The following is an 18,998-nucleotide window of genomic DNA, read 5'->3' as shown; positions in this document are numbered from 1 at the left end:
GGGTCCCAATTTAGCCACTGAAAGGCCCCCCTTGCAAGCAGGAGTATTTGCTTATATTATTCATTGGAGAACTTAGATGAGTATGAATGATGACTGAGGCCTCCCAATTGCAAGGACGATGTAGACCAAATAGAGGTTGATCCAGATGCTGTCCAAACTCCGTTATTGCTCTTCAATGACCACTATCCAATCCCAAGATTGAGGGATGCACATATGCTGGCTGAATGCTAAAGATGCCCTTCGTGGAGGTCTTGAGAATGTTGGAACTGCTTGGGAGGACTGATGCTGAATGATACTGATGATGATCTAAATTTGTGGGGCCTGAAGCACTGCTTTTCTATGCTCCTAGGCTGCTGGTCAGCCAGTAGCTTTTGGATAAAACTTAGCATTAAATGCTAAATAAAATGCTGCGCTTAGTTTTTAAAATGCTATATTTAATGCTGCCCGACTAAATGGAATGCCCGACTACATGCTGAGCAACACCTTATGCTGGCCGACTAAGAACCCCTACTGGTCGATTGTAGCTATGACGCCTATGATGCTGTTGGCTGAGTCCTAGTGCTGGCAAGGTGTGCTACTGCTATTGGCTGGTGCTTGTAGCCATGGGTTGGCCTTTGGCTGGCCCATAGGCCTGTCTAATATGCAACTACATGCCCTAATACACCTCTAAAGCTATGGCTTGACTTCTACATGTATGAACTAATGAATTCTCCCCACGTAGACTCTCTATGGCTGTGGAGACTAACCTACGTAGCTCGTGTCTAACATGTCCCGGACTGGGGATCACAATGGGGCCACGGCATACAACAAAACATTCCCAAAAAGATAAATCCTACTGATGAATGGTGCACTAATGTAGAGCCAGTGTATCATATAGCACTCCCATGTAGGGTGCATGTGACATTCCCTCCTGCTTAGCTTGGCGGCAAGTTCATCACTTCCAAGTAGTCCGCCAGGAGCTAGGGGTACTCGAGGAAGAACTCTTCGTCGAGCCATACTGCTTCATGGGTACCTCGGTTGTCTTGAAACTTCGTGTAGAATTGTCTGCAGATCCATGCTTCCACCTGTGGAGAAAATCTGTTCAGGCTCAATTACTTCGGCTTCGTCTACCACGTCCGGTTGTTGCTCATCATTAATATCTTGCAAAGCTGAACCAATGTAGGGCTTCAACATGGAAAACATTATGCATAGTCCAACTATTGGAAATCTTAAGCTTCATAGAGACATCATTGATCTTTTTAATGATAGGAAAGGATGCGAAGCTATAAAAGGATAATTTTGAACAATGTTTGCCCACTTGCTTCAGTCTTTGCTTCATAATCCGAAGATATACCCAGTTCCCTTCTTTAAAGTTGACATCTCGTCTTGATTTGTTGGCTTGCCTGGTGTATGCTTTCCTATGCTTTGGCAAGGCGCTCTTTGACAGACTCAATGATCTCTAAAAATGTTTATGTGGTCTTGTTGGCCTCCAAGGAAGGTGATACCATTCTTATCGGAAGTGATGAGAAACGGCGACCAAACGCTGCCTCATACGAAGTTCGCCCAATGCTAGATGAATGAGTATCATTAAGGATGGCCTTAACCAAAGGAAGATAATGCTCCCACTTTGATTGCCTGTCATGGCAATATGATTTGAGAACATCAAAAGCCAGCTGATTGTATATTTCTGTCTTGCCGTTTGTTTGCGAATGGAATGCACTGGACAAATGCAACTTGGTCCCAAAGTTATCGAACAAAGCTCTCGAAAAATTTGAAGTAAACTTGGGATCCCTATATGATGTTATTGTCCTTGTTGGCAATCCTCCGATGGGGTAGCAATGTCGGATGAACAAGCGAGCAACGTCTTCGGCTATGGCCGTTTGCTTGCTTGGGATCAACATGCAGAATTTACTGAATTGGTCCACAATGGTCATGCACTGTGTGTTCCGAGATCCAAATGCAGCGGGAAGAGGTCCAACAAAGTCCATACTGATGTCCTAGAAAGGACCGTCGTGAACTGGTAAATTAGCTGCTACTTTGGCTTTTTCAACCTCTTCTTCAACTTTTTTTTTTCTTGTGCCGTTTCTTCTTCTTTGGCTTTAATTTGTTGCCTTAGCAACCTGTTTTGCTCCAAGAACAATCTGATGAAATCTTTTCATTGCTTCGCGGAAGCATTTCTATAGGAGTTGTCTTCCCTGTAGAACTCTTCTTCAATATCTTCCTTGTAATTTAGTGACGATGTCTCTCCTAACATTATGGACACCTGCGTGGTTTTTCCCGACCGCAGTTTTAACTTTTACCATCCACGGAATGCTCTCACTTTAGGGTAGCCAAGTTGGGTTACAACCTGCAGCTCTGATACCAATGTAGCATGCAAGAGGTTGATCATCGTAGCGTGCAACAAAGCCTTCTTTATACTCGTGACTCTGTGCAATTCCACTTAGAGAGAGAGTAGAAGAGAGACAGAGAAAGCAAGTAAGAGTCGACACAGTATTGGGTCCCAATTTACCCACTGAAGGGGCCCCCTTGCAAGCAAGAGTATTTGCTTATATTATTCTTTGGAGAACTTACAGTGAGTATGAATGATGACAAAGGACTACCAGACGCAAGGACGATGTAGACCAACGCGGGCTGATCCAAATGCTGTCCAAGCTCCATTGAATTGCTCTTCAATGACCACTATGCACATATGCTGGCTGAATGCTGAAGATGCCCTGCCTGGAGGTCTTGAAAATACTGGAACTGCTTGGGACTGATGCTGAATTTCACTGATGATGATCTGAATTTGTGGGGACTCAAGCGCTACTTTTATATGCTCCTAGGCTGCTGGTCAACCAGCAGATGTTGTCGGCTAGTAGCTTTTGGACAACATTTAGCATCAAATGCTAAATAAAATGCTGCGTTTAGTATTAAAAAATTGCTATATTTAATGCTGCTTGACTGAATGGGCTGCTCGACTGCATGCTGAGCAACACCTTATGCTGGCCAACTAAGGACCCCTACTGGCCGACTGTAGCTATGAAGCCTATGATGTTGTCGGGTGAGTGGTAGTGCTGGCCAGGTGTTGCTACTATTGTCGGCTGATACTTGTGGCCATGGGCTGGCCTATGGCTAGCCCATAGGCCTGCCTAGTACCTACTATGCAACTACATGCCCTAATGCAACTCTATAGCTATGGCTTGACTTCTACAAGTGGGTAGAGGACTGACACATGCAGACTCTCTATGGCTGATGTAACATACCCATCTTCACTAATAAAGAAATGTCCATGTAATCAAGGTGGTAAGGTACGTAGTGTACGGTACGCTATCAGTACGTACAGAACGTACTTCTGTACGGAACAAATTTTAAGGTACGTAAACAGTACGTACCATTTGTAAACAGTCCTAGAAACCTAAATATTTTGTAGACATAGCAACCAAAATACTTAAAATAAAGAGACTGAACCTCATTACTTAAAGTTTAAATCAATTATCAGTTACCAAGCCCATTACACAATACCTCATGTTAACAGTCATAGTGATATAAGCAAGAACCATGAAAGTCATAGATGATAAAAGAGAGTACAAATATCATGTCTACAGCTGCCAGCACATGTCCTGGTCCACAAGTGCAAAAAGCAAAACAATGAAACACTACAGTTGTCTAGACTCTAGAGTCTAGACACAAGAGTCTCAAATCTCATCATCAGATGAAGATGATGAGTCTTCTGAAGAGAGCATGCCTCCATCATTGATACCATTGCCCTCTTCATCGAACTCTGGCTCAGCAGCAACAAGCTCCAGTGCATCCTCGTCATGTGCCTCGGGAATCTGAGTGTGAATGAGTTTGACAGCCTCGGGAATCTGAGTGTGAATGAGTTTGACAGCCTCATTTGCACGCCTCTGCTAGGTGCGACGAACTGGAAGCTTTCCCCTGCGAATGCTCTCTCGTCTCGCAGAGCCTGGATCTGGAGCTGCCGGGCGTAGAGGAATGCTGAGAGATCGTGCACGTGAGCGGGTCACACAACGATCCACGCTCTCAAGCTCTCTATGTAAAGCTCTCAAAATCTCCTCTTGCTCATCTCTAATCTGCTGATCCACAAGCTCCGGGCTGGGTTCATCTACCATTTTGAGTAGTGTTGGATCAACCTATTTAAACATGCCACAAATTGCATATTGGACAATGGACATCCATTGAACTAGAAAAAAATTTCTACTTCTAAGTTCTTCTTGAGTCCAAATTTCAATTTATACCTGCTTCGGTGACCCCAAAGCATGGTAGCTTCGCACGAGCCTCATGTTAGCTCTGCAATACACCAACTTCTCTAATTGAGAAGTACTAAGGCGATTCCGAATCTTAGTGTGTATAAGGGAGTATAAGCTCCAGTTCCGCTCACATGCTCCAGCTGAGCAATCCTGTGCAAAAATGAGTGCAATGCGAGCAAATTTGTAAATCTTTCAATGGTAAAACATCAATCTTCATTTCCGAAGAGTATACTTTAGAGATTAATTACAAGTTACCTGAGATAGAACACGAAGAGCAACTCGTGAAAGGTTTGGAAAACCAACCCTTCCATAAGAGTCCCACCATGTCAAAGGGAATTTCATGGCTTCCTTCCTCAATGACACAGGTCTCGCAAATGAAGCACCAATACCACTCATGTAAGTGGTGAACTCTCTATCAATCTGAAGTTGCTCCTCCTCTGAGAACATCCTTCCCACATACTTTGACTGCTTCATGCTCAAAGCAATATTATTCCATAGCTCTGGCGACCTGTAGAGAGGATGGAGCATGGCAGCCATCGCATGGATGGGACGGCTCATGAATGTCCACCGTTTGTCTACAATGTCCAAGATCTCACCTCGGCTGAAAATGAGAGATTGAACATACATGTCTTAGGTTATAGTGCTAAGAGAATCGAGAATCGAGAAGTCATAAAAATCAAAGAAAGAGGAAGAAATTAGAACTATGCTTACCGTTGAGCAGTCATCATGGAGCACTGAGCAACATGGTCTTTCATTTGCATAAACAAATGAAAGACCAGCCCCAAAGTTGAGCCCTCCATGTCTGTAAGTCGGAGAAGGACATACACGGGCTTAAGTGCAACTGAAAGGCTATGAACTTGCTGCCAAAAATCATCATCCAGGATCCGCCTCTGCAAGTATTCGGTACGCTTATCCTCTGAATGATGCATCTGTCGCCACCTTGGATCCACAATTGTTGATGATAGTGAATCTCAAATAAGGTACATGCGTACCACTCCTTTCCCGGACAACCGACACCGTACCTTTCCCCTAGACCCATGCAGGCCACTGATCCATAGCCTTTGAAGGTACACCGTCCTTTCGTCCTTGCTTTGCGCAGCGCCCGTATCCTCACCCCTCAGCTATATAAACCCCCAGAGTGCTCCACAGACGGCACGCAATTCTGTGTAGCGTATGCCCCGTCCGTCCCTGTGTAGCGTACTTGCTGCAGTACAGCCGCCCCTCTCACACCCCCTCATTTGGCTCTTTTCAGATAAGCTAAAATTCCTCCATCCCCCTCTTCCCTAGAGGCAGTGTCCTTAACTCTTCTCCCACCCCCCACCCCCCCCCCCCCCCCCCCCCCCGTGTGGAAGAGACTTCCAGCAGCCCCTCCCAGCCCTCTCCACGTTTTTGCCCTTAAGGACATCTCACAATCCCCCCCCCCCCATTTGCGTAGACTTTAATAAGGGGTTTTGCCTCAAGAAAGGGTTCGTGCGCCATATTCTTTTGCTCATACGGTGAGCAAATGAGCTCGGAAATTCAGATCCGACTGAAGCGTTTCGATCGCAGCAACGAGCTCTACAGGCGACGCCTAAGATGGCCTCATCTCGAAGACGACCAAATATTGCCTCAAGAGGAGCACGTAACAACGAGATGGGGGAAGATGCGCCCAATGCGGCTCCAGTCCTCCCCTTTTCAAGCCCCTCAAGGAAACGGGTAGGGAAAGGCAACTCCGAAATAGAACTCTTGTAGAACATCTAGTTCAATGGAAAGATTACCCTGAAGAGGATGCAACTTGGGAAGAAGAAGCTACACTCTTAAAGGATTATCCCCAATTCATGACGAGATGAGGACATCCTCGATTTCTTTAAGGGAAGAAGGATGTAACATACCCATCTTCACTAATAAAGAAATGTCCATGTAATTATGAGTTTTTATGGTATAAAAATCAATGATTTTATTATTTGAGTCATTTCTACTTAGAATCTTCAAATTCTGAGCCCAAATTTGGAATCTGCGCACGATTTTTACCCTAATATAGGATTTTACAACATCCAAAACGGACACCGGATCAAGCCTATACGCTAATTTCAATCATTTTAGTTAAAAATCAATGACCTTTAAACCTTAATAAATCCACGACCGGACGTCCGATTGACGAACGGTCTGAATCCCTACGACCAGGAGAACCTCTCGGACAAAAAAAAAAAGTTCGCCCCTTGGGACGTCCGGCACGCAAATCGAGGCAGACGCCCCAAATTTGGGTGTCTCGCCCAAAATTTGATCCGTACACACTTACTAGGATGCCCGTACAATGGCCGCCCAAGAACCAAAGGACGGCCGCCCACTGTATGGTCCACGCGTACCCCTACATGGACACCCATGCTGCCCCAGACCAGATAAGGTACATGCGTACCACTCCTTTCCCGGACAACCGACACCGTACCTTTCCCCTAGACCCATGCAGGTCACTGATCCTAGCCTTTGAAGGTACACCGTCCTTTCGTCCTTGCTTTGCGCAGCGCCCGTACCCTCACCCCTCAGCTATATAAACCCCCGGGGTGCTCCACAGACGGCACGCATTTCTGTGTAGCGTATGCCCTGTTGTACCGCCGTCCGTCCCTGTGTAGCATACTTGCTGCAGTACAGCCGCCCCTTGCAGCCACCCCTCTCACACCTCCTCATTTGGCTCTTTTCAGATAAGCTAAAATTCCTCCATCTCCCTCTTTCCTTAGAGGCAATGTCCTTAACTCCCCTCCCCCCCCCCCCCCCCCCCCCCCCCCCCCCCCCCGTGTGAAGAGACTTCCAGCAGCCCCTCCCAGCCCTCTCCACGTTTTTGCCCTTAAGGACATCTCACAATCCCCCCCCCCATTTGCGTAGACTTTAATAAGGATTTTTGCCTCAAGAAAGGGTTCGTGCGCCATATTCTTTTGCCCATACGGTGAGCAAACGAGCTCGGAATTCAGATCCGACTAAAGCGTTTCGATCGCCAGCAGCGAGCTCTACAAGGCGACGCCTAAGATGGCCTCATCTCGAAGACGACGAAATATTGCCTCAAGAGGAGCACGTAACAACGAGATGGGGAAAGATGCGCCCAATGCAGCTCCAGTCCTCCCTTTTCAAGCCCTCAAGGAAACGGTGGCCAGGTTAGCTTGGTTAATTTTCAAAAGAAGAGATTTTCCTTAAATTAGTGTTAATGAATGGTGTCTTTTCCTTTTAAAATGACGACATAAAAATTATATGAAGTTACGAATTATGTGAATGTTGTATTCGATAAATTGCGTTGAAATTGTTATCTTCATGAATTGTGAATGCTATATTTAGTAAATTGCATTGAAGTCGTTATCTTTAGAATTCAAGATTTTTTTGGCTTCAACGCTAACTCCGTTCCGTGCTTGTGTAGCCGGGCGGCGTCGTTAGCAAAGCCCGGGAATGGCCCAAGGTATCCCTCATACCTTTGGGAGAATAAGGATCGCCGATTCAGGCGAGAGATTATGAGGCTGCCTAGTTCTGAGGGCCCAGGCTAGTGCGGTAAATAAGCCCACCCTAGTGTGCAGACATCCCTCTGAGGAGCGGGAGGATCGAGCGATGGAGCCTGAGAGGGCGACAGACCGGCTTGAGTCCTCGCCAGCGGCCGACGATCAGGTGTATGGTCCCGTAGGATTTTGCCCAGCATGTAGAGGCTGGAAGGCCGAATTCTAGATCATCGGCAGAATAAGAATAAGAGAGCCGGTTTGACTTGTATGGAATTGGTTCATGTATTAACTTTTTATATAATTACATCTTGTCTTTGGTATGATTGTATTGTGTAAGAAGACTGTTTTAACGAACCTTGTGAAAAAGGGCCTTAATTAAGGAATATGTTTATTTATGTCAAACAGTGTGGTAGGATTAATTAGAAAACAAATTGATGCGTGAGTAGGGTGGAAAGTGGGAGGATGGAATGCCCTGACGGCACCATCCTACGGATGGGTGGACCCGATTAGTCGGGTAGCTTTCCAACAGATTAAGTGAAAGCCCTACGTTAGATAGTTAGGTTCCTGGGCAACTCTATTCTAGAAGACTAGGCCAGCGGCTGTGCCTTGCATAAGATGAGGAAAAAAGCGTTGTCTCTAGAAATCAAGTCTAGTAGTTGCCCAATTTATGATCAATTGCCCTATGGGTGATTTAATGTTTAGAAAATCACGCTCCTCCTGCGGGATAGAGCTAGGTCATACCTATGAATCATATCCTTGAATCTCTACAGGGTCAAGGTGTCGATGAATAGGAAATTTTTTCCAAGATAAGACTTAGCAGACTATCTTAAGTGTTTCTCCCATTTTAGAAGGGAGGAACCTTACAGCTGTGGAGACTGACCTACGTAGCACGGACTGGGGCTCACAATGGGGCCACGGCATACAACAAAATATTCCTAAAAAGGTAAATCCTATTGATGAATGATGCATTGATGTAGAGCCAGTGTGTCACATAGCACTCCAATGCAGGGTGCATGTGACACACAAGCTACACATGTGTTCAACCGACACCTTCTACAACTGCACATCGCCACCTGTCTTCTATTGGTGGTCAAGATGGTCAGCAGCACCATAGTCGTAAAGTTGTCTAGTGCAGATACCATGTCAAGCCTCCGTGCAAGCAACCCTATCTCTCTGAACCCTACTTCATGCGAAAACGTGAAAGAGAAGAAGAAGAGCTCCAAAATAGCAAAACGAAACCTAGCTTTGCATACCACATTTAACCACCTAACCATTATATATACCAATGACTCCAGGCGTCCAGTGTGTACCTTAACAGCCACACACCATACTGAGGTGCCCCATGTGTCCCCGTTGATACCCCTATGCTACATATCACTGAGTCTTTGGCCTACAACCATCACCCTCGAACGTTACGCATTCACATTTATTAATATAAGCAGTGATGTGCAATAGTATTCCGCCATTGGTTTTTTCACGCAACGCCCGCATATCCCATGCATTACTAGCGTGTAAATCCCACGTATCAATGTGTACACGTGTTCCCACGCGTAAGGGTCATAACAGCATGCCACTCATCCATAACCTTTTGCCTCATGTCAGACACAACACATAGGACAGTTATCCATCATGATATAGCCATCTTTGATCACATATGAAGCATGTGAATGACCAGTCATCAAATCAATCCATAAACCTACAAAATCTGCATCTTTGTGATACAAACCTCGCATGGCAGATAAGACCCCATGAGATGGAACTGAAACTGCAGCCACATATGGTCTTTAGGACAAGGCATCTACCACCACACTCTTATTCTCTGGAGTTTGTACAATCTGAAAATGAAACATAGAGAGTAAGTTTACCATCCCATATGCTTCTCAGAGAATTTAGTCAATGTGAGAAAGTACCTTGGACTTTTGTGGTCTGTTTTCATTGTGAAATGAGCCCCAAGGTAATTTTAGCATGAGATACAGCCAACACCTTTTTCTCATACATGCCCAAAGAAAGTTCGGCATCTTGCAAATGGCGGCTTTGATAAGCTATAGCATGTCCTTGTTGATTTAGAATAGCCCCAATACAATTGTTACATGCATCACACTCCACATTGAAAGGCTTCCATAAGTGTGGAATTATCAATACCGGTAGCTTTCTTAAAATGGAAGAATGCATCCCTCTCATCTACTATCTATTTGAACACTTGCTTTCTTCTTTGTTAGCTCATGCAATGTGAGGCAATCCAAGCAAAAAATGCCTTATGAAACGCCAATAGTATAAGCGCAAACTATCTTGGCGGGATCCATCTGCACACCATCTTTAGATGTCCCAAAGTATGGCTTTTCTGCATATCTACACTCAGTTGGTGGATGGGTTATGATCCGGATTCAAATTTTCCCTTCTTTTCGGGCTCGCTAATATGCATAAATGATGAGACCTCAAAGTAGATCTTCCAAAACTTTGTAACATAGACATGCACCAATTCGTTGTCCTTTAATCTATTTTGTCCCACTTGCAAATGCTCTTCTTCTTCATAGCATTTGGAAGCAAGAATTGTACATAAAACCTCTCTTTAAACTATTCCCAAAAGCTGATGGAATAAGAGGAAAGCTTCTCCATATTCCACCAATGTGGAACAAACCCTTTTAGAAACATACTTGCATGGTGGATCTTAGAATTCTCCATGAAGTCTTCATCACCAAAGGCAATATCAAATTGTGCAATAAAAACCAATGCCTTGCTTGCATCATACTCACCATGATATGTTTCAAATTTGAACAACTTATCACCAGCCTTAAAATCCTTTTGCTTTGCCACTTGGGAGGTCACCTCCCACTTACTCAAAGCCCATCCCCCACTCCATGGCCACCAAGGTGCCCACCAAGTTGGACCTGGGGCACTATAATAAATTGTCCACCCAAAATTTATTGTATGTGGACTTGCAAAGGTTATAAACATTACAAAGCATTTTAATAAATTAAAACAAAGGTTTGGAGTGCACTTACAAGTTGTTCACACACCACAAAACATGTCAGAATACAAGGCATTCACACAGTTCACGGGTTGGCATCCCAAGCTTGTGAACTAGACACCCATAGCAAGAAATCACATGAAAAACAGTTTCAAACATGCAAGCATCTGCAACCTTGTCATGAACAAATCTTCCATTCATGGAACATGTAAAGCACTAGCATTCCGGGCACAGGGTAGGCTCATCGGAAAGCATGGGACTGGAATCACGGACACTCGGATCCACGCAATGGCCACAAAACAGGCATGAAAACTAGGATTCCACACACTTAGATCCACATGCTGGCCTCAATACAGGTGGCACAAAGGTTGCCTTGCCCCCATAAAATGGCACGACACTAGAGAGGACTATTTGGGTATCCAAATGGTGACATTTGGAAGGCTATATTTACTTGCTATAGTGTGTATTCATTCACACAGTACCCATACAAACATTAAACTAGATCTTCCTATGTTCTTGAAAAGTAAAGGAAGGTGCCATTAGTTTTTATCATGAAGCCCACCAAGAAGAGGGTGTGTCAAGTTGCACTCTACAAAATGTCAGATCGTTTCAAGAATCATAAGCAGAACTCCTCCATTATAATTATGATAACTGGTCAATCAAAATCATATAACCTTGTGCTAAAGTTATGATCCAGACAGTTGATGCATGGGGAATACCCTTTTCTGGACCCCCCAGTGGCCTGGTCATCAGAACATGGATGCATAAGGAAATACAGGGACCTTACATAGACCCATGGAAGCAAGGGAATGCGGGGTCCTTACAAAGACCCCTGGTGGGTGGTCTAGTCAATATGAACCAGAACATGGATGCATTGGTATATAGACCCCCAAGCAGCCAACCCGGCAGGTTTTTTGACCCCATCCAAGCTCCTCCAAGAAAATTGCAGGTAACACAAATGTAGAAACTTGTAGAATAGTGAATTCGATGCATTGTTAAGGTGTGTTGTGTTTGTATTACCAGAACCAAGGGCCTACCTTTCTCTTCCATCCTTTCAAAAGCTGACAAAGCACCAGTAGTGTTCACATTCCCAAGCATTTCGTTCACCTTTGAAGCAGTCCTGCAAGCCTTTCACAAGACTTAAGAGTTTGCTAATAAAGCAGGTAAAGCCCTGCATAGAACAGGTGAAATGAAGAAGAAGAGAGAGACATACTTTGCTGACTGTGCACGTGCCTTGAGAGTATCTTTCTTCGACTTCGCTTCTTGTATCTTACTTTCTAGAAGCTACAATCAGAAATCACACAATGAGAATTTTCTACTGTCAACTTTTCACCATGGGCAATACCAAACATGAGATACTTTTTTTGCAAAAGCCATTTCCAAGCAACACAACACTTTTCAAGTAAAGAAAATGAAATTACCCGAGTATTTGAGATTAATTTCTCGACCACCGTCTTCTGTTGCTCAAGTTGGGTTTTCAAGGCTCTCGCATTATCCTGCCAAGTAAGAAAGTTGAAGCACAAAATCTCTCTCTCTCTCTCTCTCTCTCTCTCACACACACACACACCCCCCCCCCCCACACACACACCCACATTAGACACATCGCTAAAACGATGGCAGTGACCTCTCTCTCTCTCTCTCTCTCTCTCTCTCTCGGATACACAGCAAGGGTTACAGCGGCACATGGATGCCTTGGGAGAGTTTTGTAATCAGAGGGGCCTTGACGGTCAATCTTGGTAAAACCAAGGTTATGGCGAGAGACCACCCACATCATATACCAGGACAGACGTGTGGATGTAGTGACTTCATATGTATATTTGGGTGTCACCTTTACTAGCCTGATGGGGAGGTTCTCCACGAGACAGGCAGTTCAGGACAGGGTAGCCAGAGGATATGCAGCTTTAGCTTTACTTGAAAGGCAATGTCACCAGGTGCATTTTCAGGAACCCCGTACAAAGGGATGGCTTTTTGATACCATGGTCACACTAGCCTTGATGTATGCATCCCCCATCTGGGCTCGAGGACTATCAGCGAGCGGATGGCGAGGTTTAGAGCGCCCCCAGATAATTATGTTCTCACGAATGATTCATAGTAAAACCTCGACGCCACATGAGATAGTTTTGGTAGAGTTTGCGTCTTCGCCCATGCTAGTGGAGGCACTCTTTCAGACAGTGACATTTATTCAGCGGGTTAGGCACATGCCCCCAGATAGATTACCAAGACAGGCCCTAGAGTCATCAGAGCAAGTAGCAGCATCAGGGCGACTGTCATGGTATGCAGAGGTTTTGCAGTGGTTTTCACTACATGGGATGAGTATGGACAAGCTCCCTCCGTTTCAGTATGATGAGGACCATCCAACCATGAGACTCTCCCGTGTGGAGAGGAACCGATTGATACGTTAGGATTTGATACAGCTATACACACGTGATACATGGATTTGATACAGCTATACACACATCATACATGGATTGATCCTCCACAGCCTCTTCCTGTGTGAAGAGGCAGCACTACCACGATCATTTCTTACAGATCACAAAGAATGGGTTTGTGCAGAGACCGGGGTACATGGATGTATATATGTCTCATTGCCATGCGCACTACCAACGGGCAGCTTCGGGTATCTTCACACTCTAGCGATAGAGGCAGGGAGAGCTACAGGAGCCCCGATGGAGACATATTTGCAGACTGTGCCACATAGAGGTGGAGACAGAGGAGCATTATGTTTGCCATTGCCCCATATACTATGAGATTTGGGGGAGATACCACTGTCTCTTCAGGGAGGGATTTGGTCCACTCAGCAGAGTTATGCAGTTTCATGATCAGAGATGCTTGGGGGGATTTTTGATGGAGTTACGACGTCATAGAGAATGGCTATTATAGCAGCTCCCATAGCAGAGGGATACTACATCTCAGACACAGATCACTACCTTCTTCCAGCCACTCAGTGTGGTGGGACATCCTCCACAGCTCCTTCGGTCCAAACCCGGGTCGCTTGGAGACGCACTATCTCTACATCTACTAGTAGAGGAGTGACATCAGCCCGAGCGAGAGAGCTACGATCCACGAGACGCCCCCGTCCACCTGGCCCTCGCCCCCCAGGTCTCCACCAGACACAGATTGATGAGATCTTGAGGAGACATAGCAGAGAGGACAGACCCCACATTGATCTAGCACAAATTGGGAGATATCTTGCCCCTAATCCAATGTATGACATCCTACACCCAGTCAATGGCACCGGTTGGAGCTAGTTGCTTTATTGGATGTATTTACCCCCCCTCTCTCCCACCCACCCCACAGTAGTTAACCATAGCACTGTATGTGATTTATCTCCACATTATAGAGTACTTTGTACTTTTTTTTCTTTTGTATCCATTTGATGTCCATTGAGACATGATGATGATGTACACAGGTTTTGTCTCATAGGCCGTTTTTTGGAGTTTAGAAGACGTTAATAAAATCTTTCTTTCTCTCTCTCTCTCACACACACACACATTGGACACATCACTAACTACGGCAGTGACACCTCCACATCTGTTTGCCTTTAGGGCCTACATGGCACCCGTGGCTGGCCAATAGGAGTGGAGCAGCATGGCACAGGCATACAGGACAGCCGGGCACAAGAACATGTGCCACGTGGCAGCAGTCAGCTGTCTGGACAGTAGTCGATAGCAGCAAACAACAGGAGGAAAACTGGCCGACTTGCAAACAGGGGTCTTATATATACGTGTGTGGATGTCATCATTTCCCATCTAGAGTTCATCAATGAACAAGCCTGGCAGAGTAATTCTCTGACGTGAGGGCTGGCCAAGGAGGAACTACAGTCGTGAATTGGGCTGAGTATTGTGGTCTACATTTTCGGTCTCTGTACATGAGAATTCAATTGTAAAAAATTTCAGTCTCATTCTGTATGTGAGAATTCAATGGTACACATTTTTCTTGTACATAATACAATACAGTAGTTTAGGGCTATTGTGTGTGCTGCGTGTTTGAGTTCTGTTGCCCGCTTCTCTTTCAATCTCTGAAAGCATTAGCATATGGGCACAATTGGGCCTGTATTAGGGTTAGCAAATGCTGCACACAACATACAGTACACACACAGTGAACCAATAAAGAAACAAGTACAAAGATAAGGATACACCATAAATGAAATAAGAGGGTGCTCGTGAAGTTCAAAGGGACCCTAGTAAAGGGTTGTGAGAATATATATCCTCATGCGCTTACAGCTTCAAAGCAAGGGCCATACCCCTTTGGGAGCACCTTTTTGACTGCTTACCTTATGATTCTATTTACTTTCTGCCAGCAATTGTGGGATAGCCATTATTTTTTCCTGTTTGTAAGGTCACTTGCTTATGGAGACTTGCCTGTTGAAGCATAGTCTTCGCACTGACTAAAACTTATAATTTGGGCCTTCACCCCACAAACAAACAGCCAAACCTTGCATATGTGACTTCTCACTATAGTTCCACAAATAGTTATGCCACCGTGAACTCTATGTGACCCTGATAATAACACACTCCCAACTTTCCAAATTTGCTAGGAGAGAATGTTAGTCTGAGCAAGGAAGTGTCCTGCTACATGCTGAAAATAGGCAGACTGTAAAACTACTAGTGCTGTACAAGCGCTGACAGAGAGAGAAAGGCAGTGGAGCACATTAAGACACAAGCACACACAAGGAGTCCTAACCCTAATGATTAATCCTTGTATTATGAACAAAGAAATAAAGTACAAAAACTGTTCTGAAGATTCAAAAAATAATCTGAAGGTAATCTCCCTAGATCTCAGCCCAAGTTATGTTGTAGACTCCTGTCCCTTACCCAAAAACACTGGCTGCATATCTGATTCCAGCTCTCCTAAACCACTTCTGTACTTGCACTCCAGATGGGAAAGCTACAGAAATATAAGATATGAAAACCAAACCAATTTTAACAGAAACTTTTAGGGGGGCGGTGTGTGTGTGTGTGTGTGTGTGTGTGTGGGGCGGGGGGGGGGGGGGGGGTGTTGTTGTTGGGGCACCAAGTTGGCCTTCCAACTTAGCTTTGTCTCATCTCTTTTCACCACTTGTCTACTCACTCTTTTATTACTTTCCATTGTGATTACTATTTTAACTTACCTTTGCTAGTTTCACTAAGGTATTTAACCTTAGAATGTTTAATACTTGTAATGGCCAAGTGTAAATGTACCTTTAGGAACCTCAGTTTTGTAAAGTCCAAAGTTTTATGCTTTATGTTAAGCTTTTAGCTTAATTACATATACTTAAACACAATTAAAGAGATTAATACTTAAATACTTGAGTAAATATGAGGCAAAGAGTGGAAAGTTGTGTTGTGTTGCATTGAGACAAAAGGCCTTGTTAAATAGGGCCTGAATAGGTACAAATGAAGAGGCACATCCCTAACGGAAGAGTGACTCTTGCATGAATAGTTATATCCTTTGGACGTAGAGATGTGTCCTTTGATCAATAGATGTGTCTCTTTAAAGAGATGTGTCCTTTAGTGATGGCACATGTGACAGGGTGTGACTCTTCACTGGTGTCCTTTCAATGATTCGCTAAAGCCTAATCAAGAGTAGTTACAGAGATAAAGTCACAATCGTAGCATTCCCTTCCACTTAAAATAAAACTCTGGCTAAATAAAAAAACATCTGATGTTGCTGAAGATCTTCGTCATTAGGCCATTTATGCTCATGGTGAAGCTCGCACTAAGAAATATTGAAAAAGTTTTCTCTATTGTCTTATTGTCGTGCTTTAAATGCTAAATCCCAAGTTGTAGCATCATTCCTTTAATATCTTTTTCTTTGTTGGCTTCCAAATGTTGGGCTTGAAGTTGCCTTGGCTATGTTACATTGTAGAAGAATCTGAAGATTCAACCACGAATTCTCTCGATGATACTTGAATAGCTGCTGAAGTGTTAAGCTTGAAAGTAGTGAAGTACTCATCCAATTTGTTAGAAGAATGTGTGAAATTCTCTACAATGTTGAAAACAATATCCTCTTGTTTGATATCAACTATGTCATCCCATGTGGGTAAGGTTGAAACAAGTATTATATCCACTTTGGTAGTCTTTGTGTCTTCAAAGAATTCCATTGTTGGTGGCTCGTCATGTTGAGATAAAGAATCCAAGGACTTTTCAATATCATCTTGTTGTTCTTCTATTGTCATGCTGGAAGAATCCTCGATGTTGTCATCAAGTGACTCAATAAAGTTTGCCATAGATGTGTCAAAGTTAGGTGAGTCAACTTTACTTCCACAAATGAATTCCATGTCATTATGTGAACTCTCTGAAGAAATGATTGAAGCAAGGCTAGCACTAACATGAGGTGCATGAGCTACTACATGTTTTCCTTTATCCGAGCAGTCTTCTAAAGTTGAAGGTTCTACATTATGGTTTTGAGTAGCATTAGGTCGTTTAGGGCATTCAAACCATCTATGATTGCCATGACAAATAGTGCACAATCATGTCTTTTGTTGTTCACCAGACGACGAGGCTTGCAAGGTGAGGATTGCGAGACTGGTCACGTCCGGAGTCTTGTCTTCCACGATCACATGCATGTGGTTGAAAGAACTGCTGACGCTGAGAATGATAAGAAGATGACTGTAAACCGGCCTTCAGAAAGCCAAAGGGCGGTGGAACAAACACTCGCACATAAAACACTTCAACACCATTGAGGACCTAGAAAAGGAAAACAAACAGGGGGAGCTAGAGTGCTCCTGCAAAAAGTACACGGACACCGATTGGCCCCAAATCGCAGTGGCGCCCCTTGCGGTATTTCTTTAATTGAAAATAAGAGCTTTGATTACAATATAAGGCTGGTAATTCAGCCGTCCCAGTAGAACTCCTGAAGCCTGCAAAGAACCTGCATCTGGCTTCTAATCCACACGGCATCCACAAATAAATCCAGCCATTGTTCACGTCGAAAGACTCTTCACATTGAGTCTGCATACAGAAGCTTTCTCCCATGATCAAGGCTGCCACAACCATCCATAGCCTCTCACACTATGAACAGCATCACACCCTGACACATCCAGTGCTTTTGCATCACAACACAGACTCCCAAACTGTCTCTCAAAAGAGAACTCGAATCACAGCATACCATACAGTCCTCGACACACCTGTACAAACCCTCTCTACCATCCAAGGATACTATCCATCTCTGTCATGGATTCCCTGTCCCTTGTCTAATCAGTAGCAAGGCTGTACCATACATGTGTCCACTCCTGTACCTTCTGCCTGCATGTGACCTATCTCCTGGAGAAACCCAAAAACACGTTTCTTCGCCAACAACGGCATACATCTAGTTACCTGTTCCCTCATGAAACATTTGGCAACATAGAGATGCCCATAACTGTAGGTCCCACTGTTCCTTTCTAGCAGGAAGAAAACAATCTGCTCCATGAGCACGCAGCCATGCGAGCTTGCATCACTCCCATGCCAAGAAACATAACCAAAAGACCTGTACTTGCAGCCAAAAACCCAAGTACCTTGCTGAATTTGCAACCAAACAAAAACAGCCCATAAACTGTCCCAAAACAGTCCCGAATCAAAGCATAGAAAGGCTGAAAGTTCCATCAGTTGAACGCCATCGACATGATGTCTATGTTCATGAAAAACCAACCTCTGTCCACCTTTGTATCGACTTTGAATGTACAGATCTGAAAAACAGCCCCGTACCCGTCTGTACCACCTCGGGATACGTGCCAGGAGTTATACTTGCACAAACAGTCGGCTGTCCTGATTTTGGTCGCCTGAATCTGAGTAACCCGGCCTGTCCAGCACCTGTCAGCACCTCTGCAGCAACTGTACTTGCTGTACCTTGCTGCCCGTACACTGTACGGCAGCCGTACAATATGTACTTGCTGTAAAACTGACTGTACAGCCTGTACAGGTCTTCTGCGCAGTCAGTCCAGCAGTGAAAAAGTCCCACAACCCTGCGCTCCTCTGTCCACAGCAAAACCAGCAGTCGTACAGCACTGTACGGCTGCTGTACGGCCTGTTATACAGCTCACAGCCAACAGAAAACAGCAGCAAAACTGGTCTTCAGCAGCCGCCTGGAGCTTCTGGTGCTTTTCCACGCTAGAGAGCATGCGCATGAAGGCTCCTCCACTTTTGCTCCACGACTCCCAAAAAGCTAGAGAGAGAGGGAGGAGAGAGAAACACTTACTCCAAAAGTGGCCCTCTTTCCAAATTAATCCCTAGGGCCCCAAACTTTAATAAGTTCCCTAGGGCCACTAAGGCCTAGGGGCAAACTTTAATAAACATTAAAGTTTAATGTTTCTAGTTCCCCCCTTCACACCTAGGGATGTCCACACATCTTAAACTCTGTCCGGGCACCCCCCATGTGAATCATAAAATA

General features: G+C 44.6%; 1 protein-coding gene and 1 pseudogene across 2 annotated transcripts in view; both read right to left on the bottom strand.

The window, feature by feature from the left end:
* Positions 1 to 18,998, bottom strand: part of LOC147609829 (membrane-associated protein VIPP1, chloroplastic-like) — an 85,197-nt gene that overhangs the window by 20,001 nt on the left and 46,198 nt on the right. The window contains exons 6-8 of the mRNA XM_086786790.1: positions 12,071 to 12,145; positions 11,863 to 11,933; positions 11,687 to 11,769 (exon numbers count right to left, since the gene is read on the bottom strand). Of these exons, the coding sequence (XP_086642916.1) occupies positions 11,687 to 11,769; positions 11,863 to 11,933; positions 12,071 to 12,145 (229 nt within the window). The remainder of the gene's footprint in view (positions 1 to 11,686; positions 11,770 to 11,862; positions 11,934 to 12,070; positions 12,146 to 18,998) is intronic.
* On the bottom strand, positions 3,349 to 4,490 carry LOC147609832 (uncharacterized; annotated as a pseudogene). Its single transcript, XR_015264190.1, has 2 exons — positions 4,215 to 4,490; positions 3,349 to 4,109 (listed from the first exon to the last, which is right to left on the bottom strand). The product of XR_015264190.1 is annotated as an uncharacterized LOC147609832 (transcript).

This window comes from Cibotium barometz, chromosome 50, assembly GCF_041138505.1.
Source record: "Cibotium barometz isolate CiBa-2024 chromosome 50, ASM4113850v1, whole genome shotgun sequence".
NCBI classification, from domain to species: Eukaryota; Viridiplantae; Streptophyta; class Polypodiopsida; order Cyatheales; family Cibotiaceae; genus Cibotium; species Cibotium barometz.
The sequence above is the reverse complement of the archived record's forward strand: the minus strand, read 5'-3'. Positions and strand labels throughout refer to the sequence as shown.